General features: G+C 34.0%; 2 protein-coding genes across 4 annotated transcripts; one reads left to right on the forward strand and one right to left on the reverse strand.

Annotated features, from left to right (window-relative positions):
- The first annotated feature begins 432 nt into the window (after nucleotides 1-432).
- On the forward strand, nucleotides 433-19,258 carry LOC115443307 (neo-calmodulin). The gene is made up of 8 exons (XM_030168663.2): nucleotides 433-561; nucleotides 4,146-4,263; nucleotides 5,405-5,508; nucleotides 14,565-14,701; nucleotides 15,177-15,320; nucleotides 16,507-16,716; nucleotides 17,289-17,345; nucleotides 17,651-19,258. The coding sequence occupies exons 2-8, from the start codon at nucleotides 4,261-4,263 to the stop codon at nucleotides 17,758-17,760; spliced, it is 765 nt and encodes a 254-aa protein (XP_030024523.1). The 5' UTR covers nucleotides 433-561; nucleotides 4,146-4,260; the 3' UTR covers nucleotides 17,761-19,258.
- A 396-nt stretch (nucleotides 19,259-19,654) lies between these two features.
- LOC115443267 (serine/threonine-protein phosphatase Pgam5, mitochondrial) lies at nucleotides 19,655-27,944 on the reverse strand. Of its 3 annotated transcripts, XM_037436731.1 has the most exons (6): nucleotides 27,611-27,783; nucleotides 26,436-26,614; nucleotides 25,701-25,918; nucleotides 23,945-24,078; nucleotides 23,458-23,614; nucleotides 19,655-21,661 (listed from the first exon to the last, which is right to left on the reverse strand). In XM_037436731.1, exons 1-5 carry the CDS (start codon nucleotides 27,781-27,783, stop codon nucleotides 23,464-23,466), a joined length of 855 nt encoding a protein of 284 aa, XP_037292628.1. In that variant the 3' UTR covers nucleotides 19,655-21,661; nucleotides 23,458-23,463. The 3 variants fall into 3 exon arrangements, with proteins under 3 accessions (XP_037292628.1, XP_030024472.1, XP_030024470.1); XM_030168612.2 differs by having other exon boundaries at nucleotides 19,655-23,614; nucleotides 23,945-24,075; nucleotides 27,611-27,944; XM_030168610.2 differs by having other exon boundaries at nucleotides 19,655-23,614; nucleotides 27,611-27,943.
- Between the last annotated feature and the right edge of the window lie 12 nt (nucleotides 27,945-27,956).

Genomic DNA, 27,956 nt, shown 5'->3' on the forward strand with positions numbered 1-27,956 from the left:
TTTTGTTTCATTCAAAAATTTTATTCTAATTTGTATTTATCTTTTTGTCTCATGAGTATGTTAGCTAATTAAGACTGCGTCGAACTGTTTGTAACTGTTTTAATAGTATTCAAGCATAAGTTGAGAACGATAAACCATGACTTCAGTTTTACCATTACTATTAGCATCAAAAAGGGGTTCACTAGGGTATACAAAAGTCAGGTATTTAGTGCAATTATGTTCGCCTGGGGGACTAATAAATTATTTTAATTAAGGATTTTATTACAGTGTACTAGAAATTTCGTACTAGTCATTAATACAGATAAATTAACCATTTCCTTTAAAAATCGCATCAATGACCTCAATAATCAGAAAAAAATTGCACGTTCACGTGTATACAGAATCGCGGCTTAACAACATCGAATCCGGGAAAACGCATGCGCGCCACATTTTGACGTGGGCCAGCGTACAGCATCCTTTCAGTCCGGCCCCAAACCTCGACGAGACACTGCACGCCGACCTCCCAAAACCACCAATATTTTGACAAGCCAACAATTTTTCTCGTGCAACTTCAACGTACGGGTAAGATTTATATCTCTTTATGTTAGTATTGTCCGCGTATTGTCGGCTCTGTATTGCAATTGAATGTGAATTGACAATGCATTATACCGGATGTGTTTGATGAGTGAAATAGTTTGCTTAGTTGGGGCGGTTATTGTACAAGATATTCTCATGGCATCGTATAAATGCGTTTCAAATGTTACATTTATTGACCTTAGTATTTCTATTGTTACATCGACCCTTGATATGAGTTATTTTTTATTTATAATAAAACGTACTGTTAAAGATATTCGTTTATAATGCAATTTAAAGCAGCCAAACAAATTAGGATATTTAGTGTTTTTGTTTTTAGAAGTTTTGAAAAAGAAAAACAATTTTACAAATAATTTGCTGAAGTAAAATGATGCTTACGATATTTAAAGCACCATTGATTTTCGTTTAATTTAAAATTATTTTAGCATTTCTGTATTTTTTTTATTTCATTTACATTGAATTAGGAAAATAATTTATTGCTCTTTCGTTTGCTTTCAGTAAATGCGACTAACAAATTGAAACTATTGATTTTAAAGCTTGCAAATACTCTTTGAATAAAACTGAAACAAAAATTCAAGAGAATACCTTCCGAAAGCCTGATTTTGGGTCCGGAAATGAGATCAAAAGGCATGAAGGCAAAGTTCTTTGTGCTGCCAACTCTACCGTAGTGCTTACATCAAATATTAATACAAGAGGAATCTTAAATACCTCTATATCACAAAGGGTGGGCAAATATTATTTAAAATCATAGTTAAAATTAAGTTTAAATATTATAATAGGTCCATAAATAACGTAAACCTTATTCATTGATGTTTTAACTAGGTTTCCTAGTATTGTTCTGTTAATTTCTTATTGTTAATAAATTACTTATTATTAAATTACCAAATAAGGTGGGTAAGGTTCACATTTTCTTATTACAGTCAGTCAAAAAGATAAATCACTAATTATTAAATAACAAATTTAGGCCTATAAGATTCAAATTAAAGATATGAATTTTAGACATCTAATTGGATGTGGAGTCAACTAAGAGCCGTTGTACCGACGTATTAGATAACATCCGTTTAACACTTTTGTAAACCAATTGCAGGGAGATATGATATGATAGGACAGGATATCATAAGAGATAGAATTGTTGGTGGTAAGATATATTTTATATCCGTCTAAATAGCGTGCAACGTACACAAGATGTTAAAACCCGCCATAGTGGCCCACGTAAGTGTGTCGCGTTCCAGGATCAGCCTGTGTATATTCGGTTCCAACAGGCATACTTGTGTCGACTGTCGAGGCGTAATCATCTCTCGAAAGTCAACATTCTATCGGACGTCATTTCACTAACAATTAGCTGTGGGGTCACTTTGCCGGGCCATCATAAAAAAGATAGCGCTTCAAACGATAATCTTAATCCAACATATTTACGCAATGCCAAATCTCTTTTTGTCCATTCCAGTATCGGAAGAGGCTAAGGGTTTATTAAAAAAATATTTTGATTTTATAAAAAATTAGTAGGCATGGATAAAAGTGGACGTACGGAGCGACATAGTCGTGAAATAACGACCAAGCTCCTTAAATAAAGATTAAAAAAAAAAATATTGATAGTTTCTCGGAGTCTTAAACCGTTTAATTGTGGTTGTCCAAAAGCAAAAAACATTAAGTTCATTAACATAAGTGCACCAATGAGGGTGACATGTTCTGATTGTAAACAAAACCCTCTATAAATATATAAAATAGAAAAAAAAACGATCATTTACTTTTATGTCGACGATTATAAACTTATTACTTTAATACCAGAGCCGACATAATATAAGTACTTATTCCGTTTCAAGACAAGAACAACACTCAATAAAACTAACTTCGCGTGAAACAATTTTCTAAATAGGATAAGTTCCGATATTCGAATTACCTTCCTATATCCAAACCCACAAACTTTTTATAATATTACTAGCTTTTGCTCTCGTCTTCGCCCGCGTGAAGGAGATTTCCGGGATAATATTTTTTTCTGACTTACTTGATATACTTATATCGTCATATTATGACCAAGTTATATAAAATCATTATAAATTGTACTCTATGTTTTATTCTGACGTATACCCAATATTACTGTAAAGTTTCATCCAAATCCGTTCAGATGTTTTGTCGTAAAAGAAAAACTAACATACATACACCATCCTCACAAACTTTCGCATTTATAATATTAGTCGGATACATATTTCACAAGACCTTGGAGTTAGCGGCTCTGTGGTCGTTTCAGGATTTAGTCTGATACACATTGTGCAAACATTATACATATTTGGTAAAGCCACATGTGTGAAATAGTTTTTAGAAACAACGGAACTATTGTTCTTAAAGCGTATAAAGGTTCTATAAATAAATGAAACCCACCTTTGAGTCGGATCTCAAACAGACATTTAATGTATTGAATTATTTAATAGATCATGTTTAAGAAGTAATTAAAGAGCTTGTTCTCTGGTCGCGTTGTAGAAAAAACTAAAAGTCATCTGTCAATATCCGTTATAATATGCGATCTTAAGAAATCATTTGAGATGTTGTTGATATCTGTTTAGTAAATGACGACGATCTTAAGTTGCCGACTTTATTTAATAGCGTCTCAGCTGGTATCGCACTTCCGAATGAAAATAATTTCCATCTATATACGGCCCAAATATTTATGATATTGTTTAAAAAAGTTGCTTCTTCGTAGATATATAATTAGATATAATCTATATGTGGGTGCCCTTTGTTCAGGTGACATTTCGTTAGAGCGTTGCATACGAAATATTGATCTGTTCTATTTATTTTACACACTTTAAGCAGTTTTGCTGGTTATAGAATATATTTCATTTCCACTCGGATAGCGTACAGAAGGTGTTAAAACCCATCACAGTGGCTCACGTAAGTGTGTCGCGTTCCGGGATAAGCCTGTGTATATCCGGTTCCAACAGGTCGGCATATTTTTGTCGACTGTCGAGGGGTTACCATCTCTTGTCAGTCGACATTTTATTGGACCCAACTCTACTTCGCATCAGATATAGTAGTGCAGTACTTTGCTATGCGTGTGTATAAAACCAGCGCGCGAAGTGCAAACACTTTTTTCAGCTATGGGTCTACCATCAGGCTAGGTACACGCTCATCCCGATATTTGGATGTATAAAACCTGCTTTCTTACCTCAAGGTCTATATATTATTGTACAGTAGATTGTATAAATATTTTTGCTTGAAACTTGTTTAAAACTCCGTTGTACTGAGCTTATAAAAATCGAAGATCGCTGATCGAAAATTAATGTATGTTAAACCTACTGCTGTAGGATGTGTACCGAAATACAGATTTACCACAAGATTTAGACATTAGAATAGTTTATAACGTAAATATAACTAGTATTTCTTGAATATTTCCGAATGCAATCTACATTAAAATAGCAAAAATGGTTCATCTCTAAAATGAGCTCGTGTTTATAAAAACTAGAATCGCGATTCAACTCCAGATGCCACACTCAGCATTTACAGTGACTGATGAGTGTAAACAAATGAATTGCCATAAGTTAGTGTCGATGTGTTTAGACAGTGTGTTTGCGCAGGGATTGCAGGCGTGCGAACGCCTGCCGCGGCGCGACGAGCAAGAGAAGTAAAATATTCTCCGCGGTGAACAACTTCTTCGCTGATTCACCGCTGGTGAATCAGCTTAAGGGCATCATGGTGAGTATGACTTACAACAAGAGGTTAGGAACTAAAGGTGGTTGATAACAGCACTGTTTTGATAGTTTGGTCTGGCAAAGTAGGGTTGTAGTAGTGTGCAAAAGAACAAATCGTAAGAATGCAACAGAACATTGTTTTGTTAGCCATTACTATAAAAGAAGAAAATGTATCTAAAACATGCACTAAACATAGAAGAATCAATCATTAATAAAAATAATAGAGAATGAGTTTTTAATAAGTTTGCACTTTATCTCTTTTGCATTTTGCCTACATTATGAATAGAATGTAAATTAGTTTGATAAACTGGTCATATTTACACTTCAATATCGAATTTGTTATCAGTCATCCCCCTACACTAAGTAACGCTCTCCATAAAAGCACTAGAAACAAGCTTAAAGCTCACATCACAGAGCAGATTGGTGCTCGGCAAACTTAATTCTATAGTTACGGGCAGTACATTTTGGCTTTCACCCAAAAATGAACACTTAAGCCTTTTATTGCACATTTGTTTGATGGTAAACACCACCAATAAAAGTTTGTAACCTTAATTTTGTTTATATAAAGGTATACAATAACTATAGTTTATATAGATAGGCCATAACTGTCTAAAAATACACTATGTCTCTCTTAAATGGTAGAATCAACTAGTTTTGTTTTTAATTTCATATACATCCATTGTTTTTGTGTATACTGTTTTTCAAATTATCACTCATGTTGGGCAGTTTTTGACCTGAACCCACACTAGTTTGATCCGTTCCGTAAATTACGTACCAAAAAATATCATATCTGCAATTATAAAAATCTCCAAACATAGCATTATGCTATTTTGTTTTAGTATCCGAGGCCTTTAGGAAAATACTCTACATACGTCACTGAATAAAACCATACCTGATTAAACTAAACTAGACCTTAAAAGTCAATTATCATTATCATAGAATCGTTTTTACAACAATATATTGAGTCGTGCCTTTATTACTCCGACAGATAAAAAAAATATGTTTAAAACAGTATAGTGTATTAATTGGCTCGCAATATTGAGATCTAGGTATCTTGTTTAAAATAAGGCAATACGTTTTACGGTATATTTTTTATTATTTACTCAATCTAACCAAGAATTTCACCGTATTATTTTACCTCCTAGACCCGGCAAACAAGCAGTAGCGGGGGCGAGCCGGGCCCACCTGACGACTCGTCGCGTCCAGCAAGCCGGGAGCCGCCAGCCGTCGCCCTCAGCGCGTCGGACAGGTAAGCTTATATCCTTCCAAATTGCTTTCATCTGTAAACTGAATGAAACGTGGAAGTTAGTTGATGGATTTGTTGATTAGAATGATTGATTCAGCAGGTGTGGAGTTGTTACTAGATTTAGGGCCTGTTTCATGATTTGCGAGCAAACCGTTGTCCTCGTGTATAATGTAGAGTTATCGATTCTATCAATTTTGAAATTTTTTTTTGTGACTTGTGGTATACTTCTAGATTATTTCATCTCTTTAGTATTAATAATAGTAAGGTATAAGGGATTTTTTTTTCTTGTAAGTAATTTGAAGTGTTCACAGCATAATTTGGTGATGGTGTCGGCCATTGTTCAATTAAAGTAGAAGAGAATTTTGATAAAAATATTGAGAGCGGTTCTTCAAATAGGAAAACTTCGCTAAATATTCTGTATAGCAGGAATGTAGATTTCATAAAAATACCTGAATTCTGATAAATATTGTGATGTACATCGATAATTACGAGGCGAAACGACATCCATTTTCCACCAGATTGCTCGGAGTACTCGGCTGGGATATAAATCAGTGTGCCTAACAATTTACGATGCTTTCCTTCGTCGTAAAATTATGTATCTAATATCTTAGCTAGAGAATTTTTATTTACATTATCTGATTAGTGTGAATAACTCTTCCCAAATATTGGCGGACTAATCTAATAAGTGTACAGATATCGATATATGTATACTGATGTGACCATATCAGGGTTATAGATGTAAAGATTAGGTAATCTTTATATTGGAATAGAATAAGAAAGGGTAGAGTGGGGTGAAAGAAGTACCTAGATTAATTAAATTGAGACTTTGTATACCATGTCTGTAAGGTTCCATGTTATTTTTACCATTTTCATATTCGCTTTTTGAATTTCGATCGATACACGAATAGCTCACTCTAATTCCACTAATGGAAAAATTGTACAATAAGCCACGCTATGAAAAAGCTATTATCCTGATACGTAGGTACCCGCGCGACGGTAGAACATAATTTTCGGTACAGATTGTATGGTGTCTGACTTCCACAAGTTTCGGTTATTATTTGGATTTCAGTGAGATTGAAAGGACGGCTCGAAGATGTGACGCTTACATTCGCTAGAATGATTTAAAACTCAAACAAACAATGATATTTAATGTAGTGGTCGATCATTGTTTAATTTCATTTTCATTAGTGATACTTCCATGTGTAGTTGTTTATTTTCTTTTCTGAAAGACTCAGACTTCCAGGCTGATAGAATCACTGAGATCCACTGAGTAGAAAAACCTAATATCACTTTGTCCGACCCGGGGATCGAATCCAAAATCTCAGTACTACAGTCAAATTGCAATACAACTACGCGATGCAGTTTTTGGACTAACATATATACACTTTTGCGGTACAAACTACAAAGTCCTTTGTGATGTGATTAAGTGTCGACACAATAGCAAGAATAAAGCAATATTGTTCAGTTTGAGATCTCGTAACTCTCCGTTTCGATTCCGTTGAATCGGCATCGATCACTCTAAGCCCTTTCACACAAAACAGGAATTTATCAGATGGATTTTATTACAAATCCCCAAGAGAATTCCCGAATGTTGAACAACGTTCTTGAATAAAATTTCGCTGTTGTGGTGTGTTCCGAGGAATTGTTATCTAAGTTTGAAAGTATATTTTTAGAAAACTGTGATTTTTTTAAAAGATTATAACCACAGAGTGTTGGAACTAGAGAATGATAAGATGATAGAAGAAGAAAGAGTGAATGATAAGATTGACCAGGGTCGTTGTAGATGAAGATAGTGAAGGTACCTGCACTGATAATAAGTAAAATTAAGACTACCATGTTTAACGTAACCAAAATATGGTTAATAGAAGATAATTTGTCGATTAGACATATGGTTAGTTTTTTTGGTATAACTGAATCCAAACACTAAAGTATATTGTTGACTTAATACATTTACTTATATAAAAGAACTGAAAAATATATTTGACTGTCCAACTTTAATAAGGGTTGAAAACGGCATCGAAGTTTCTTCATTACCGTCCTTCGTGATGACGCGATGTTAATAATTTTCATTATATAAAGATACATTTTACTCGGATAGTAAGCGGCGATAGCCTAGTTGGGTGTGGAACGGACTGCCAAGACGAATGTCCGCAGGTTCAAATCCCAAGGGTACATACCTCTGACTTTTCTAAAAAAATCATGTGTGTATTCTTTGTGAATTTATCGTTCGCTTTAACGGTGAAGGAAAACATCGTGAGGAAACCTGCACATCTGAGAAGTTCTCTATAGGAATTTCGAAGGTGTGTGAAGTCTACCAATCTGCACTAGGCCAGCGTGGTGGACTAAGGCCTAATCCCTCTCAGTAGTAGAGGAGGCCCGTGCTCAGCAGTGGGCAAGTATATAAATACAGGGCTGATATTATTATATTATTGTTACATTTTACTCGATAAAGTTAAAAACTTTATAATGAACGTCGAAATACTTAGAATTCACCAAGTGCCGGGAGTATTAGCGGAAATTTAATTATAAAGTTTTCGGAGCGGAAATTTAGAAGAATGTTGAGAACAAGTTTTTCCAAGATATATAAGGATACTAAAATGAGGTATTCTAACATTTGTTGATTATGATACTTTTAGAATTGCAATATCATAATATTGTTTGTTTCGAGTACATACATACGATACAAGAGTTTGTGTGCGGTACGCCCCTTTTTTCATATTTATTAGTGACCGACACAGCTATAAAAGTATGTTTACAATACTAGATGTTGCTCGCGACTCCATCCGCGTTAAAAGCTTTGCCCATTACGTAAATCCTTAAATCATTGTACCAATAAATAACGCCGCGCCGTCAGGACGATGCTAGCGCCATTCCTTTAAATGACAAAAAAAACAATTATCTCCTACGGGAGCAAGTTACCGGGATAGAAGCTAACCTATGTGTTAGTCCAGGACATGGTCTATGCGCGTGTCAAATTTTATCGAAATCCGTTCAGCTGTTTCCAAGTTTAGTTCGAACACACATTTTCATATTTTCATAAAGTTTTGTTTGATAATAACTATGTTAATACTGATAACTGGGTAGAAGGTAACATGCTGAACTGGAGATTGACTGGAGAAAAATTATATATAACATTAATACATTTTTTTAACAGTTACACAGCTATTAAAGGACAAACAGTTTAAGAAAGTGAAACGTGAATCATACAAAAACACATCACAAAGCCAATATTATCTACCACGTTTCCAACATTATAGTGATACACTGTATATTCACACCGCAATGAAATTAAGACATAAATCCATGTACATTTCTCATGAAATGTACATTTTACAAATAATGATTCGGTTGCTTTGCGTCTAACATCAACACCTTGAAATTTCTAGCGTTCTGTAAATACAGAGATTTAGTTGATATAAAAACATTTAAAATCGAATCTTAAAACTATAACTTTACAACACAGTATACTTTGGCACAAACATTCAATCTATGAATAGTGATGAGTTCATATTACTAAAACATTAACGGTATATCTTTTAAACTAGAAAGGAAAGTTTTAAATATTCTGAAACTTTGGCTGCCAGAAAGATTACGATATCAACTCGTTTTAATTAAAGCTCGTTCGACTGAATAATATATGAAATATAGCAGATTAACACATATTTTAAATTATTTTCAAACACCAGGACTTATCAGGAGATTTTGCAGATGGTAGGATATATTTTATATTAGCCCGGATAGCGACCACCGTACACAAGCTGTTAAAATCGACTATAGTGGCCCACGTCATTGTGGCGTGTCGGGATCAGCCTGTGTATATCCGGTTCAAACAAGCCGGAGTAATTGTGTCGACTGTCGAGGGACAATCAGCCTGTGTATATCCGGTTCCAACAGGACGGGATAATTGTGTCAACCGTCGAGGGATAATCATCTCTCGTCAGTCGACATTGTATTGACACCACTCTACTTACCATAAGCGCTACTAGGGTCACTTTGTCGTACCCGTTCAAAAAAAATAGACACTTCTTCTATCTTATTGCATTAATTGTATTCTAGTCTCCAAAAACTTATTAATGCTTGAGTCCTGATGTCCAAACTCCTCAATTTAATATGTTTGAAGATAAACAGTACTCCGGTCATAAATTATAAAGACTTTTTAATTTACAAAATCGCGGCAGTACGGAAGCAACCACAATATAGAATTGTGCAAAGCGGGATGGTATTTAATATTATAATGACTCGGAACTTGGAACAAATTATTTCGAATGAAGTATTACAAATGGTAGAAGTTTTTATCTTTTATCGTATTAACTTGGCCGATTCAATGTCCCGCCTCTAAGTTTATAAAGCATCTCCTCTTGTATGCAATTTGGTTTCTAAAAGTGCTCTCGCTTTTTTACGAGTCCTGGGTTACATTGTGATTAAATAATCACCTCCCTTATAAATATAAGGGAGGTGAAATATCGCTTTAACGGTGAAGAAAAAGCATTGTGAGGAAATCTGCATACCTGAGAAGTTCTCTATAGGAATTTTGAGGGTGTTTGAAGTCTACTAATCAACACTAGGCCAGCGAAGTGGACTAAGGCCTAATCCCTCTCAGAAGTAGAGGAGGCCCGTATCCAGCAGTGGGATAGTATATAAAACGGGGCTGATATTATTATTAGGTAGGGGTACAATGCTGGGGCCGTAGTCAAGACAGCTTTGAGTTTACGCTAAGAGAAAAACAAAATATGTATGGGAATGACATATCCTTGCGATATTTCCGTCGCTTGGATATTATTCCTATACATTTTTATTTTCTTTTACCGTTAACGATTGCAGAAGTTCGTCTTAATTTTGGCCCCTATATTCCATTATTTGTCAAAAGGTCTTAAACACTAACTCATAAAGAAATCTATAAAGTGACACGTCAAACTCTAGTTCAATTAAATACGAACAGAACAAATTCAATCCTTAAAAACGTTTCTAAAAACTATAACCGCATCACAACTTAGAAAGAAAGAAAGTAAAGTAAAAAGGCCCTTTCGCCAGAATCCTATTACAGAAACCAATTTAAAAATTCTGTTTGCCCTCAACCGTCGTCCGACCCCGGCCGCACTGAGAATCCTCAAACAAAGCTTGTCTGCGGATGTAATGCTCTGTGAACGCATTCCCCAGCTTTACTCAGGGACGTAGCTAGAAGAGATTTATATACTGGCTTACTCTAACTCGCGGCTTGTTTGCTTGATGTGGGACAGATAAAAAAATTAGTATATATCCTTTTCTTTTTCGAGCTTATTTTATACCGAACAGTAAAATAGGTATTGTCTGTAAAGTCTTTTTAAGAAAGACAGACACCCATTGTAGTTTTAAGTGGGGTAAAAAATAACCTACAGTTACTAAGTTAAATCAACTGTTGACCTGTTGTATGCCAATATTCATAGTGTCATATCTATTAACCACAAACATACCAAAATCTTTAGGAACGTTCTTATAACGTTTAGGCACTAAGAGGCAATATTAGAAATCGGCGCTGAAGTATTGATTATACAATACTGCAGCGAATAGTGAGTTAGTAGATGCTGCCACATAGGAGTGGCGTTTGCAGTTAAATAAAACCGCGAGGTATACCCGTGAAGTTAAACATTTATGAAGTTGCCAGACATTTTATACTACAATTTTCCAAGTGAAATGTGGTGTTAAGATAGACTATAGAGAATTTAATGCTTTCGTACAATCGTTTTTAGCGTTAAGAATTTACACTCTAAAGCGATTGCTTTAGAGTGTAAATTCTTAACTCTAAATATCTCGGTCCTCTCTTTAACTCAATCCCTTTTATAGAAAATATATGTGTCCTCGATCTAGTACTTTATTCTCCCTGATTGCCCTAGGAATTCTAAAGTAGGTTAGACCTTTTAAAATGTGCCATTACTCCGAAATTCTAAATGCGGCCCCGTCGGTTACCCGCATTGTAAATTGAACATTGTGTTACGTGAAGAGTTTTTGACGGAAAATTGTGTAATTTGTTTATACTGTTGCTGAGATTTCGTTACATTTTAAGTCTGTAGTCGCAGTCATAGTCTGCAAATCGCATAACATTTAGGTTTTGAGATTACAATGACTTATATGGAAATATGTGTTCGATATTTCATCTGGTCGCTGAGCTAAGTTAAAATCCGCGTCAAATAATAAAAAACACAAATTCAAATATCGTTTGCTTCAAAGTGGTAAAAAGAAAATGTCTATATCGTCTACCTCGTGTTCATCATTGGTACGAGCGGCGTAATACCACAGCTCACACTGTCTCACAGCAAGGTTTAGTAGAGTGACAGCTTATTATTGCGTTTCGTATGGTGAGTGACATTACTATAACTACACACAACGTTGACGCTTTTGTACAAACATACAAAACGTAAAATTTTGCTGGTGATAGGATATATTTTATATCCGGCCCGGATATCGACCACCGTACACAAGGTATTAAAACCTGCTAAATTGGCTCACGTAAGTGTGTCGCGTTACGTGATCAGCCTGTATATATCCGGTTCCAACAGGCCAGCATAATTGTGTCGACTGTCGAGGGGTAATCATCTCTCGTCAGTCGACATTGTATTGACACCACTCTACTTACCATAGGTGTAGTGGAGTCACTTCGTCGTGCCCGTCTGTATATAAAAAAAAAAAACAATAAAATTAAAGCCAGTGAAAAAATGTACTTCGATTAAACGCGAGGGGCTACCTTTATGTCAAAAAAATGAAGCAGATAGCGAAAATGTGAAGGCATTTCAAATAAAACAACCCGGCTCGGGACGAAAGCTTTTCCCATGAAATTTATTGCCTCACAGGTGTCGTCGGAATTGCCTTATTTATTCATGCGCAGATTAGTGAAATTCATGTGCTCGGGGATGATTTTTGGAGTAGAGATTTATGTCTTACACGATATACTTGTCTACCAATTCGCACTAGGCCAGCGTGGTGGACTAAGGCCTAATCCCTCTCAGTAGTAGAGGAGGCCCGTGCCCAACAGTGGGACAGTATATAATACAGGGCTGATGTTATTATTATACGATATACTTATGTCGATCAAATTATAGCTGTCGTACAGTTGGTTATTCAGTTTCGACATAGCTACTAATTTTTAACCGATATTAAAATAAACGAGGAGAATTGATAATCATCAATTCGACGTGTATTTTTTTAATGTTATTTACGTAATGTGAAAATTTTCATAGCCATAAAAACTATAAAAAACATAACCATCATAATTAAGGGAATAGTAACAGTAACTTTGGCTATTTGAATGAAACTGACCGTTAGTGAATTCCAAAAGTAAATTTCGCTATGTATTTAGGCACGTGCAATACAAAGGAATGTTAGAAGGAAATGTTTACGCGCCATGAGCATTTCGTGGAATTTATATAGGAAAGTTACATTTGCGGTAAATACTGTTTTGAATTGTTTTGTTTGTGATGTATCATTCGCAAGAGCACTTTACAAGTGAATCATCTTGAAGCTCACTGTTAGATCACGCCTTACTCAAAAAAACTTTTATAATGTTTATCAGTGTCAACAATGATTTTATTTGCTAAGTAAGTATATTTAATTTATATATTTTGAGTCACTTTTTATATTTTCGTATATCTGAAAATATATTAATGCATATAAAAAAGTAGTCACCCTCCAATGGCGAAGCTCAAGACTCAAGTCACCGGTGGTCAGGGATTCTAAGTGTTATATTATAATATTGTAGTTCCTGTTGATGCAGGAAGCAAAACTGCTTCCTGCATCTTGCCTCTGATTCAACAAAAATAATCGACAAACATGTGTAAATATTTTTTTTTAACAAACAAAGAAATCTCAGTAAGGCTTTACCCCTGTGCGACTCAATTATGTAAATCCTTACAAAATTCTCTAACATTACAAAACCAGATTAACCTTCAAATATAATGGAAAGTTACACATCTAAGAAAAATGAAACTATTTAATTTTAGTCCTCGTTTTTAAGACCTGGCTCATGTAGGTAACAATTTTAATTATTTTTTTTTACTGATGTGAAGTTACATTTCTTCTGAGTGCTATAGGCTACTTTTATCCCGGGAAAATATAAAATAGGACTTTTATCCCGGGAAAACTTACGTTAGCTACAAAAGTAGGTGAACAAATTCAAAACTTCAAACGCTTCCACACATCAACTTCAAACGAAATATTCATTTTTCTTCATCTTAAATAAATTAAACCTTGTAAAAATTATTTTACTAAAGCAAAAGCCTTTGGTATGGTCGTAAAAGTTTTTACGCGTATTGAAATTTTGGATGCAACTTGTAACTCATATGTGAGCAATATCCGCTTTTGTTATTCCTATCAGCCTTAATATTGATCAGAGTGTAAGCCGCTAATCATCAAACTAATTATTTAATCCATTTGATACGGATTTAAACGGAATATACTAGTGATCGATTGGCTTACAAGTCTATGTAATTAGCCGGATTTTAAAAAAATAAAACGGTATCTAGAATCCAGATATTTATTGGCAAATCAAATTGTTGATTGCGTTCAACATGTTACATATATCATATAAAAAAATCTGTCTTTACCGCTTGGATGTCATTTCCATCAGTTGCAAAGAGTGACATTTTCTGAAAGGGAAATGTCACTCTTTGTCAAACCCTACACAACATATAGGTACTAATATGCATAAATACGGTCTGCAAATCATTCCAATGATAATTAGGTTTAACATAAATTACGAAAGGGAAGCCGGAAGGAATCGGGTTATATGGACCGTTCGCCACTGGTTCCCATAAATTTCTTGTTTTCTATTAGCCTTAATGATTGTAGAAAGAAAATATAGCTGCGTCCCCTGGTATGGTTTATCCAATAGCTAAGCCAGTGTTATAAAATTAAAAATAGGTATAGGTAGAGGAATTCACATATTGGGACCAGCTAGCCATTTGTAAAATTAGGTCTCGTGACCCTAGGTCTTATGTATATTAGGTTCGCACAAAGTATCAGGCTATTAGTAGGGCAGCCCACACACAAATAGCTGAGCTAAAATAAACTTTGTTTCATAAATGTTACAGTCAACAATCGGTCCGCTCGTCATCTCCGAGGCCGCAGCGACAAGTGACGTTCCTAAAGCCGGCAGCCAACACTAACCTGGACAGGAAGGCTTCCATCGTCGACGAAAGCACAGGCATCACTAGAACCCAAATGAAAGGTATGCAAAAGGCAATTTTGGCTGTTCGATGATATTCGGACTTTGGCTGTTCGTCTTCGTATAGGCAAGTGACAATGTTGTGCTAACGGATAATAGCAACACAAATTGTAAATATTGTCAAAATCATGTTAGGTCATGGGGCCCTATTCCGTCTACGGGAGCATTTCTTTTTTTTGGAATTACGGGCGTTCTAATAATAATGACAGATATGATTGCCGTTTACATCAAATATGGAAAACAAAAAACTACCTATCTTGTATTCTTGTGGAGCACAAATGCTATCTTGTCACGGAATTCGAACATTTTTGTTAAATTTTAGATAGGTATACATTTATTGTTCTTAATATTTTTTGAGATATTCCAAATACAGTGGTTCACACATTACCGACGAGAAGTTTTCTCAAATATAAAAAATATCTTATAATATTTGTTAGATAAGGACAGTACAACATGCAAAATCCATGTCATTTTCCAGAGTTTCGCGAGGCGTTCCGTTTGTTCGACAAGGATGGAGACGGCACCATCACCAAAGAGGAGTTGGGACGCGTGATGCGTAGCCTGGGCCAGTTCGCGAGGGTCGAGGAATTGCAGGACATGCTGCAGGAAGTGGATAGCGACGGTGGGTATACTAATCAAACATGTAGCTCTAAGTGGATTGGAGAGACGGATGGATGGGCAGAATCCCGTGATCGAGAGGGACACGGGGTCTAAGCAATTGCCCAGATCACGAGATACTAGTTAGAGAAAGGGGTTGACGGTCGCCACAGGTTCGATGTATTCACTTCGACTTGAACTTCAATTGGGTATCATGTTGGTTTTTTCTATCCCGGAATAAAGAAGCAATGCTCTTGTGTCCTCAAAAAAATTCTTTCGACTTTTATTTCGGTTTGGAATTTGTGCTATTGGTAGCCTCGCCCTGTACATTAGGATGTACCTAAGTGAAGTGTAAAACAAGTTGTGCCTTTGACTAACGCTTCAGGTAAAAGACGTGATCCTGCAATGACAAATCCGGCAATAATACTGTAATGTTTTTGGAGTTAATCCAACTATTCTTCCCCTTTAACAATGGAAAGCAATCATTTAAATTGGTGCCAAGTTTATTAACAATACTGTAGTCAACAAACTATGGTTACACGTGAAATGTAATTACTCCAAACCGATTGCTTTAGCCACTCAAAACAGTCCGTTCCTAAAATACAACACGTTGATTAACTTTGCACGAGTAGTAGCTATAACGAGCAAATAGGTCATTTGACGGTAAGTGACCTCCATAGTCCATGAATACCAACAATGTTGGAATAAACGTAAGTACGTGCGTTGCCAACTCTATGAAGAATGAGAAGGCAAAGGTTGAAGTATCTTAGGGATAAAAGAAATGATGCAAGGACGTCGCCAAGGAGCAGGCGCCTCTCTTCCCCTTCCTAGAGATTTTAAAAAACTTGCCAAATGTAAAGCAACCAAAGTCCTAAGTCTTTGACTGGACTTGTTTGATCAATCAAACCTATACGCTTAATTACGCTCTATGTTAAAGCGGGAGAGGGGGAGTGGGGGTGGCACATATGCTCTCGACTTTACGTACAATTCATACTTTTCTCATTCTCAATATAAACTTGCCCCCCTGGGCCATCAGCTGGCGACGTTCTTGGAACGATGATACCTACTTGATGACTTTTTTTGGGGTAATGTTCTAAATTCCATTTACATATATTTATTTTTTTTCGGTCGAGTCACTTTCATTAAACCACACGCATGCTCGTCTCGTCACTCATTTTTCAAAAGGTATTGATTATTTTTTACTTCACCAGGCGACGGCAACGTAAGCTTCGAAGAATTCGTGAGCATTCTCTCCAAGTCGATGTCTGGCGGTGGCGGCGGCCCCAGCTCGGCCGAGCAGGAGGAAAGGGAGCTGCGAGACGCGTTCAGGGTGTTTGACAAGCATAACCGCGGGTACATTTGTGCTTCGGACCTGAGGGCTGTGCTGCAGTGTCTGGGCGAAGATTTGTCAGAAGAAGAGAGTAAGTAAACTAGTTGTGCTGGGGTAAGATCGGATCACAGGGTAATATTGATGTTTCAACAGATTCTGACGTGACTATTGCATCCACTATACACCGTGTTTATTTTGTTCCAAGATGCCATGGCGTCCGTGCCTATTGCGATATAGAATTCTGTTCCAAGATGTCATAGCGACCGTGCCTATCGCCATATAACCGTTGATTTAAAATTAATACTAAATGACAATTAAAATTGATTCAGTGCATCACATTTGGGGTATAACGATGTTACCCCGTGTTGTGAACTTACCCCAACGCACTATACTATGTTTACTAGACGTACTTTAAAAGTTGTGCGCTGAAGGATTTCTTATGAATAAAAGACTGCTGTCAAAGTTTTAATTACACATCAGATATTATAATATATTGGGTGACTACTTACCCTATCTTTTAGTGGCCAAACCTAAACAGGACTTGGATAGCTTCGTAGTATTGCAAAATGTTGTTTTGTCAATATAAATTTCTTTTAAAGTCTTAAATACGAGTATGATAATTTTTTTTAACGTCTTGAATATGATAATTGTCTATAATTCCAGTCGAGGACATGATTAAAGAAGTGGACTCGGATGGAGATGGCCGTATAGACTTTTTGGGTAAGTGTTTGTTGCACTATGACTTCTCTATTTACAGAAGTTCAATCATTAATAACTATCAACTCATGGTGCTCAGCTATAAAAAAAATAGTCTTATATAGCATCTTTTCGAAACAGAAGAATCACCTACCTTCGATATCCCTGTTAATATACTAACCAAGAAATGAACTACTCGCACTTAACCAGCGAGATATCATCATTCCCCCGTCTTAAAAACAATGTAAATTATTTCTAACAATTTTTTTGAAAACTAAGAAATCTTATAATAGTCTGCCTAACAAAATTATGTTACATGTAAATTATAGAATTCGTAAGAGCGTTGGGCGAGCCAGAAGACGCCTGTGACGATGAGGACGAAGATGAAACCACGGAGGGCGCAGACTTACCCCTGTCGAGACCAGTGGCGGCTAACTGAACTATCATGCTTTACATGGGCGTACCCAGGGAAGGGCAGGGTGCGCAACGGCCTCCCCTGGACCAAAACCTGGGCTCAAGCATAATGCTTTACATGTTACAAGCTTGAAAACATTCTTCTTGGATGACTCATGTATAAAATCATAATCTTTACGCTTTCTACTTAAAGCATAACGTTTTTAACCTAGTTTCTGATGATAAGAAAAATAATTTTTAAAAGTGTTTTGATATGATTGACTAACATCTTTTAGCTAATTAATAAAAATAACGAAATAATACTTCCAGTTTTATATATTTAAATAAAATTACATTAATGCTTAGCGTAATATTAATGATATATGAAAATTTGTGAAACATTACCCCTTTTAACTAAAAATATACGTGAAATATATTCCAAACTATAACACCAATTTAAAATGTATATATAAAAATTCATAATTCGTAATACCATTTTTCTCTATATTGTAACTGAGAGTGAGAGAGGTGCAAATAATATATTTTATCTTCCTTGAGCTTTCAAAATAATGGATCCTATTTTGTATCTCAAATATTAGGGTTTAAAAATGTATTGTTAATTTTAGATTGCCATTAACAAACAAAAACACCTTTCTCTTTCAAAAGAACAATAGGTAGGAATATTATTACATTTACTGGACAAATAGTAGTTTTATAGTTTCTTATAATATCTATGCTTATAGGTATTTAAAACTTATTAGCGTGGTTGTGAGAAGCATAAACAATAATATGTACTACACATTCTATTTTTAATTTGTCCACTAAATTAACGGCTTTATAGAAAATTACCCAAGCTAAAATTATTTATAGTTAATATAATATCTGTACCTATTTAAAGAGTTTGTTTGCGAAATATTTTTTTGTAATACGATTATTACCTAATGCTTATTTACGAAAAACTAAAATAAAAAGCCACGTCATTCTAGCACAAATGATCGTTCAGTATATAAAAATACAGAAAAAAGTAATTTAAGAATTTAATATTCAAATTAATCACTAACATCTTTGTATATGTAAATGTTATTTATCTTATTTTAATGCAGTAAAAAGAAATCTTTAATATTTCCTGTCAATCTACAATAAGTGATAAATATTCGTGTTTTTCTTAAAAAAATCTCATTTGGGACAGCAATAGCAAGTTAAAAACTCTTTCGAATATAAAAGTAAATTTTTGTAGAGTTGTTCAAAGGAAGGTTAATTACATAATGATGTAATATGTAACATGTAACAGTGGCATAAACATAACGTATTCATGTGGATAAAAAAAGTATAATCAATTTATTTACAGATTTTCATATTCGTACTTACACTATTATCAAAAGATCTTGTATGGACTTCCTAAGCTAAACATATCCCGAAATATCATTATACCTATTGCAAAAGCTTCCTTTTAATACTGTGACACATTTCAGCTGATTTTACAGCAAATATTGAATTTGGAAATTACAGACCAAATATACATAATAAAATTTTCTTGATAATCATATTGAAGTTTTATTTCACAATACTGTATAACAATTTTCTGCATTTAACAGGCATTATATGGTTTACACGTGCGGACGACATTGGCCTGAACCACGCATTTGAGAAATATATTAGTCTTCATATTAAATAAAAAACATTTGGTTAATAAGTACTTATTATAAAATATTTTTATGGTATTTCACTTTTAAGATTTCTGACGACCTTAAACCCGATCTTTAGGTTCATCTCGTTTTGATCACTAAAAATGAGGATATTATTATGTAAGAATTGTGGTGCTAAACTCAATATTTTCTTTATAATAATTACTATTGCAAAATTCTTGTTATTACAACACATTATAGGCGAGAAACATTTTATTCAGAGTTTTTCGGGCATGTATTAAATAAAACGTTCCATAAAAGTATTCGATATTTATTAACATATCAAAATATTTACAATACACATTTTTACATGTCGAAATGTACAATAAGCAACACTGTTCGTTACAAGTAATTTAAAATGCATCATGGGGTAACTGTACGTATCTAGAGAATCTAGGCAGGCCTATTATTCTTATTTCAACATTACAATATAATTAGTAATTACTAAACAAATTCTTAAATATAAACAAATACAAATGCGATTTTATTGTATAAAAGTAACTACTCATTCTCAATTCGGAAATGTTTTAACTCAATAAAATTATATTCATGTTCTTTCATTGGTTAGTTATAATAAAACTCCATTAGGCTGAATATACACCGACTTAAGACATTGAGATGCAATTTGACGAATCAATGGGGATATATTGTATGCACTGTATCAATAATGGACATAATAATGTAATTATAGTATTTATAGATGACAAAGGTTTAAGTCTATAGGAATACGATTTACAACATGAATTTAAAGAGGTACAATATTTCAGGTAATGGCACTTACATTAGCGAATTTTATTTAAACCCAACTTAATATACGAAATGCAGTTATTTCAATATTTGATTATAATAAAATATAAAAATTACTACGGCAAGATATAAATAAATACCGGTAGCTAACTATTACTGATGGGTCCCAAATAAACTGGTGCAAACTGCAATAATTATTTGGCAAGTAATCAAAGAACTGTCGTACGTACTGTATAATCGTTAATCGTTACTTTTTTGTCGTATCATACATTTCTGCCTTATAGCTGGTGCATACTATGTTCTCGGTGAAATCACCAGAATCTGAAACTTATTACCTATATACGATATCTTTTTTGTGAGTGATTCGTAGGCGTTTCTTACAATCAAGCGACGTACTTGCTAGTTTGACTTTATATTTGAAAATTTAATTGAGTTCAAATTATTCATAAAACAAAAAAGGATACCTACTAGTCAAGGTGATAATAAATTGTCATTTCCACCACTTTACTGAGCACTTTGTATAGACAAATGAAAGCTGCACATTTAAGTACAGATACTTAGTTATTTCCTTATTTTATCCTTCATATAATTGATATAGAAAATACTCATAGGAACACATAGTAGCAAAAAGAGGTTATCAATTGAAGATACATTATAATTGACTATGTTTTTATTTTACTTATAAAAATATATGATACTACACTGGTAGTCAATAACAGTACTACACAAGACAATCTTCCAAAAACTTAAACATAAAAACACATTGTAATATATGTGGTTTGAAGACTTATTTCGTAATAACTAGTGTTGGGGTAGAATAGGGAATCTTTTGAGCGTTGGATGAGAAGGAACGAACTTCGGTTATTGGCTATCCGATACTTCTATATCGAAGGAAATCAAAAATATAAAACAAGTCTCAGAAGGGAATAATTGAACTAAATTTGCAATTGCTAGGGGTAGCTCGGTATGGTTAATGGTTGATACATATTTATGGCATCTTAAACATTTTGGTGTACATTTGTACTATGATGAATATTGGTATTTAAAAGCAGGCTAAATACAGAAAGCCCCAAGTTTTAAATGAACGGACTAGTGGAAAATTAAACAATAAATTGTATATAGTATCCGAGAGTAAAAAAAATGTTCGGCTCTATTGGGGTAGATACATAAAGTATAAATTATTTATTTATTTACTAATATACATACCATCGATCACACAAAACATATAATTAGCGCTACATAAAGACAATAGTAGTAGTGTCGCCTGTATAAAGACAATACGTTATTCTGGATTGTTCTATAATTTACCCCAATTTATTGTTAATTCTAAAAACATTTTTATTCGCAATTATATTTGTTGTGAAACGATCGTCTATATATTTGCTTTTAAATACAATAGATTAATATTAAAAAGTAAAAAAAAGCGGTCTTGAACATAGCTTAAGAGCGAATTGTATTATCCTTCTTCAATTGCACCTTTTCGTCACCGAGTAATCACTTACAGGATCGTAATTCCTGCAGACATTGTTATATTTAGCTGATCTAAGGAAAGTTTACGGATCAATTAGAACTGTTTCAGCTATCCGATTTGGAAATTTGCAATACATGCATACATAAGGGGGAATGGGCTATTGAAAAGGACATAAAATTAATATGTCGTAAATTTCCTGATTGGCTGGCACATTCTAACACTAACATAACCAGTAAGTACCAAGGCAGCCTTAAATTTTTATTTGGAGTTAATACGACAGTCACAATTCCCACTAAAACAAGTTGTAAAACTTCGTAAATGACAATATCACCATCTTTTTCTTATGTAAGCAATACTTTTATAGCCCAATCAAATAACGAGAGTACACATTTTACATTGTTTTACATATATCGACATCTTCCTACAGCATTATTCTATGTTATATTTCAGTGAATATGACACCTTGGTTTATTTGGTAACAAAATGTCTAGATTACTTTATGCGGATTCCGGTTAGCGTTAATAATTGTAGAAAGGTATCTTGGTTACGGTCCCAGTATTTCGCCGTATCTGGCGACCTTAGACGTCCACCGAATAGTCATTGAAAAAAAATATATAGGGTCATCTTGACGAAGTAATAAGAATATAAAAATATAAAGGAGGGACAACTCGATAAGAATCTTATATTAAAGAATTTGAAGTATATCTGTAGAGGGAAGGAATCATTCACCAACAAAACTAAAAAGGTAATTCGTTTATTCGTTCGTTGTTGCCAAAAAGGCATGTTGTAATTTTTCTTAAGGGCCAAAACATTTTAGGGAAGTAATATTTTGGTAAATACATATTTGTATGCGTAAGTACGTGCTGGCTTAAAATATGCTTTTCCAGTTAACAGGTATTTAAGGTGCGCAACATTAACCCTTGCTCGTCTGTGTTAAAGAAACAAACAAATTTCATGATATACTACTATTATATTCTTTAGGGTACTAGTTAGGCCCTTTGTTAACAGCTATATGTTATAACAATATAAATTGTTTATTACTGACTTACACGCTACCGTACTTCGTGCTTGTGCTGGATGCAATCACATCATTGCTAAATAATTATTCCAAAAATTTTACTTGATCGGCCTTTATTATATTATTTTCTATACATATAATAAAATCTTCGAATCCGATAATATTTGGCAAACAGTAAGGCCATCGGATCCAGCCATACAGATGTAAATTCGGTCGGCTTGAAATTGAGGCCGGATTGCAATCCCTAGCTACGTATTTTTCATTGCTTCTTAGTCTAGACCGATATCGCATTGCAATACGTTTATTTTATTGTCTATATTGTTATTTAAAAAAACAATCAAATTGGGTTAATTCCAGCATAAACCAATTACATTAAATTTAAAAGTAGAAACATAATTTCCTTGTAGTTTCTTATCTACAGCAATATATACCTCACGTCGGAACTATGTTCATTGCAGTATTCTCGAATAAAAAGAGCAATTTATCTCTTCAAACCCAAATACGCGCACCAGAAGCACCACAAATTTCCAAATGTAGCTACCAATCATATTACATAATAAAAAGCTAGATATGCCATTAGAATACGCAATTTATGACTCAAAATTGTCCCAATTGGAACGATTGCATACACTACACGTAAATAACAAATGCTAGCTTTCCTATGACACATCATGTCAAGAATTTGTATGTATGCGTACGAAAATATTTTAGTTTGATTTATTAGGTTATGGCATATCTATACTTTTTGATTTATCATTGACTACAACGTGATTCTAGTCTACCCCATCCAAACTACAATAACACTGACTACTAATAATGCACCTTCTTTTACCGGCTGGTGATATACTTTGGCTCCATATGTCCTGTGTCGCTGAGAGACCGCAGCACCACATTGCCGTTTGGCATTATCGATAACCAGGTGATCGACGCGTGATTTAGTGATATCCGAAGCCAACCTTCAGGTGGGAACTGGAGGGCCCTGGAATTTAAACAAGGATTTTGTACATACTGTATACAAAAGGTATAATTCGGTATAAAAAATAAATATTTTATTTTTTATTATCGTATCACGACAAAGACGTGTTATCTGTGCCCTTGACGGTAAATTTTATGATTCAAAGGCATAGACACTGCTGAGCATTTTGTAGGCTCACAGATTGACTAGGGAACCACCAACGATTGATTAGACCATAGTAGTAGGTTATGGTACACCATACAAACTATTACTGTTTACAAACTTATTTAAGAATTTGGGAGAAACATTTGCTCAGCGGTAATACAGATCCGGTACGAAATATGACACACTTACTTGCACACGAAAAATCGTATAACATTAGCGTGACAGACGAGAAGCGTGTACGAATCCTTGGTCTGCTCCGGCGGCGCGCGGTGGAAATACCGTCTGAAAGCGGCCTCAATCCGCGCACTATCCTGGAAGAACTGCTACACGTGCCAAACCCAAATACCACATTACTATACTGCCATGTAAAGCTTTATTCCATTGTAGGGGAAGTTATGGGGTAACTTAGTATTAAAAATATATTATTATGGTTAATATAGAAATAATATGGATGTATAAATAAATGCAAAAAAAATTAAGTGTTGTTAAATTATTGTAAAAAGAAAACAACAATATTTCAATGGTAGTGGAAAATATAATTTAACTACATTGTTGGTTTTTATAACTAAGTGTTCCAATTTTTTACTATGTGCACCAGGAACTATTATAGCTAAGGGCCAAACTACCTAGCTATGATTTAAAAACTTTCTCATATATTGACTTTTTTATTAAAATATTAGCAAACTGTTACTGTCATACTACATTTAATGTTTCTCATAATTAATATTTTTGTAAAATTAATATAATTTTTGATACTAATATTTTATCTAGAAGAGACAGTTAATCCTTATTGTATATATGCATTATGCACACTTATTTTTAGTCAGAAAGTAATGTGTAAAAAATAAAATAATCTATAATAAAAATTATGAATAAACTAATATGAAAGTAGTAAGATGTGAGTAATGAAACAGGAATTCTTCACTAATGTTTGATTAGTGGAATGGAATAATGCCTACTGGTCAGTATCATGACAGTCGCAAAAATGATAGATTGATTGCAATTGTGAATAAAAAATATTAATTTATAAATTACAATTATTTTTTTAATATCCCTCATGAAAATGTATGTTAAACATGATAAAACACACAATAAACAAACTGAATAAAGTGTTATCAGAAAAAAATGGGTGTGGTAAATATTTTACCACAATATGTTATTGAGATTGAAACATTAATAACAAACACATTTATTAACCTACATTCTTAGATAACAACAAAGGCGGGATCTTTCAGTAGCTTTATTCATCATTCACAAGTGCAGTCAATTCTCTAAGACATGCTCTAAAGACAAACACATTATTATTCAACTTGCAAAACATACTACATACTTCTAAAAATACTCTGTTTATTTCTCAATACCTAAATTTTTAGATGCATATGAAACATAATACCATATTTGTGAAATTCTTTAAATGTTGATTAAGGATTTTTTTATAGTAAATTATTAAATTAATTGGGACTATGTAACACAGTTGACATAACAGAGAAAATGTTTGTTCATGAAATCATCATCAATATATTGCAATATATGCATATGGACATATTGAGGCTACATTTCAAAAATTACATAGCATATAATGGAAGTACTTATTTTTAAACCTATCACAACAATGATAAGATCAAAGTTGATAATTTATACCTATGTATGTTTCGATGTGTAATCATAAATTTGTATAATCTTAAGATATAATGGAAATATAATATTCATGGACTCAAATTTAAAATTGTCATTTTTAAATCATTTATGATAGCACTAAATAATACCAGGTTCTCATATATTGTAAATATGAAATTAATTCTATGACCAGCAATGATAAGTAACATTTTTCTTAATCATTTGATATCTTGATTTTATGACATACTTATTTAGAATCATCATTTGCCAATTGTGGTGTCTTAAATTTTTTTATCAATATCAAAATTATCTAAGAATTGATACTTACTTTCGGTTCAGGTCTCCAGTGCCCCACTGGAGGTTCTGGTGGTATCGGAGCGCCCTCCTCTATTAACTGGCAGTCTTTAACTGGGATGTCTTTGTCCAAATGCTTGGCGATTATGACAGCTGTCTCTTGAGCCCTTGTCATTGTGGACCGAACTAGTAAATCCCATTTGATGTCGAGACAGGCTAATCTCTGACCAGTCATGTCTGCCTGTAGTCTGCCTGGAGGTTATTTCATATTTATATAAATCCATTACCAGTAGGAAATACACACTGTGTCAAGTAAATAATATGAATATTTGTATAGTTTTTATCACCATACTGTAGTACCCTAGCAGTGTAATGTGGCGGATGCTGATGATCTGCCCCAAGTCATAAGCACTAAAGGAAGACAATTTCAATTCACTTATATGGCTAAAGAAAACAATTCGCTTATTTGACAGGTCCTTTCTCTGTAGAGAAACTAATGTTTAGTACTATTCTGAATGCCAACCCATGCTACTCTAGTGTGGATGTAGGGTTAAGACTTTTAGTTTAGGGATAATCTTACTGACCATGCGATTCTTCTGGAATTATGGGCAATTAAGACTATAATTATAACAAAGTAGCAATTAATAAAATATCTTTGCTTTTTTTTTGTAAACTAGTTTTACAATCAGTTTTTCGATATGCCCCACATGCATTAATTTTTGTATATAAATTATTTTGTAATCTTGCTAAACCACAAAATAAGCTTTACCTAATTCCGTTAACACCCTCTCCTTGTCTGTACCTCCATCAACATTATATTGTCCATGTCTTATTAAAAACAAATGCCTGACCGCTTTGCTCTTGGCTTTTTCTAATTTTTCATTATATTTGTTATCTTCCTCTGGTGTGTCTGATCGTTTTGGTCTCACTATTGATTCTGGTTCTCGGCTGGAATTATTGAATGGAAAATAACTATCAATTACAATAGTTTTTTAACCCAATATGGACCTAACATAGTTAATCTGCCAGTGTCACATATGCATGATAAGTGAAAATGGTATAACAGGGGAAAATGTTTATATACATGACTAGCTTTTGCCTGCAGCTGCATCTGCATGTAATAGCTTTTTTGGGATAAAAGTAACCTACAGCACTTGGGAATAAGATACTTTCCTATTGAAAAAAAAATCCATAATCAGCTGAATAGTTCCTGACAATAAAGCATTCAAATAAACAAATTCTATAAATAAAAATCTACTAATTAATAAAAATTAGTATCTCTACTAATATTAGAAAGCCCAGAGATTTGTTCAGAGGTTCTTAAACTATTTTTACTCATAGACTACATCCAATATTTTCCTGGATAGGGTGGATTCCCTGGAGCTAAGTTTCTACCATATTCCCCATAATATGCAAGTTTTTACAGGTAACAGTCGCTGAGCTTCTTATAATATTATGTGCCTATATTGATAGTTGAAGTCAAGTCAACATTTTAGTTCTTTACTCTCAAAACCAAGACAGTTTCGTGGACTCTCGATTACGAATAAAGAACCTTCATTTCTTGATCACGCCAATGTAGATCCCCATCGAGTCTGAGGTGGACCCATGTTCGTCCATAATATAGACCACTTTGGGAATCAATGGAATAGATAGAAAATATAATATAATCTAACAACAAAGATTTTTTTGTACTTATTTGAAAACATGGCTTCACAATTAGAGAGATGAAAGACATTATTTTACGCCAAGCAAGACTTTATCTATTTATTTTATTATGTAATGGGTAGTGTATTAACGAATCAAGCTTTCGCAGTTTGAGTGGGAGATTAATATTGATTTATATATTTTTATAACCTCGCTATTATATTTATAGACAAACGCGACGCATGAAAAGCGAATGCTTAGTCACTTTGAAAGTAAACAACTACAAAATTGAATACTTACTGGTCCCAATTCCTATCCCACACTACACTGGGCGTGTAATTCACTGTCCACGAATTGTATGCGCCGTATTTTTTCTCATGTTTGCCACTGTTTATATGGTAGTAAGCCAATCCGCCACCGACGGCACCTAAACTTAGAAGCGCTATTTTATGGAATCTAGAAAACGAAGCCATGTCCACTAAATGAAAGTAATGTTTATATTCTGTAAAAATTCATTTACAATTGACGCGAGGGTATGAATTACAATATTTTTGAATCGAGGAAAATTTAGTAGGTCACAAAAGTAACCTCATTCCTCGCCCAACTGACAAATTTGACAATTCCTAAATCAAGACGCAGACGCAGA

This window comes from Manduca sexta, chromosome 9 (assembly GCF_014839805.1).
Source record: "Manduca sexta isolate Smith_Timp_Sample1 chromosome 9, JHU_Msex_v1.0, whole genome shotgun sequence".
NCBI classification, from domain to species: Eukaryota; Metazoa; Arthropoda; class Insecta; order Lepidoptera; family Sphingidae; genus Manduca; species Manduca sexta.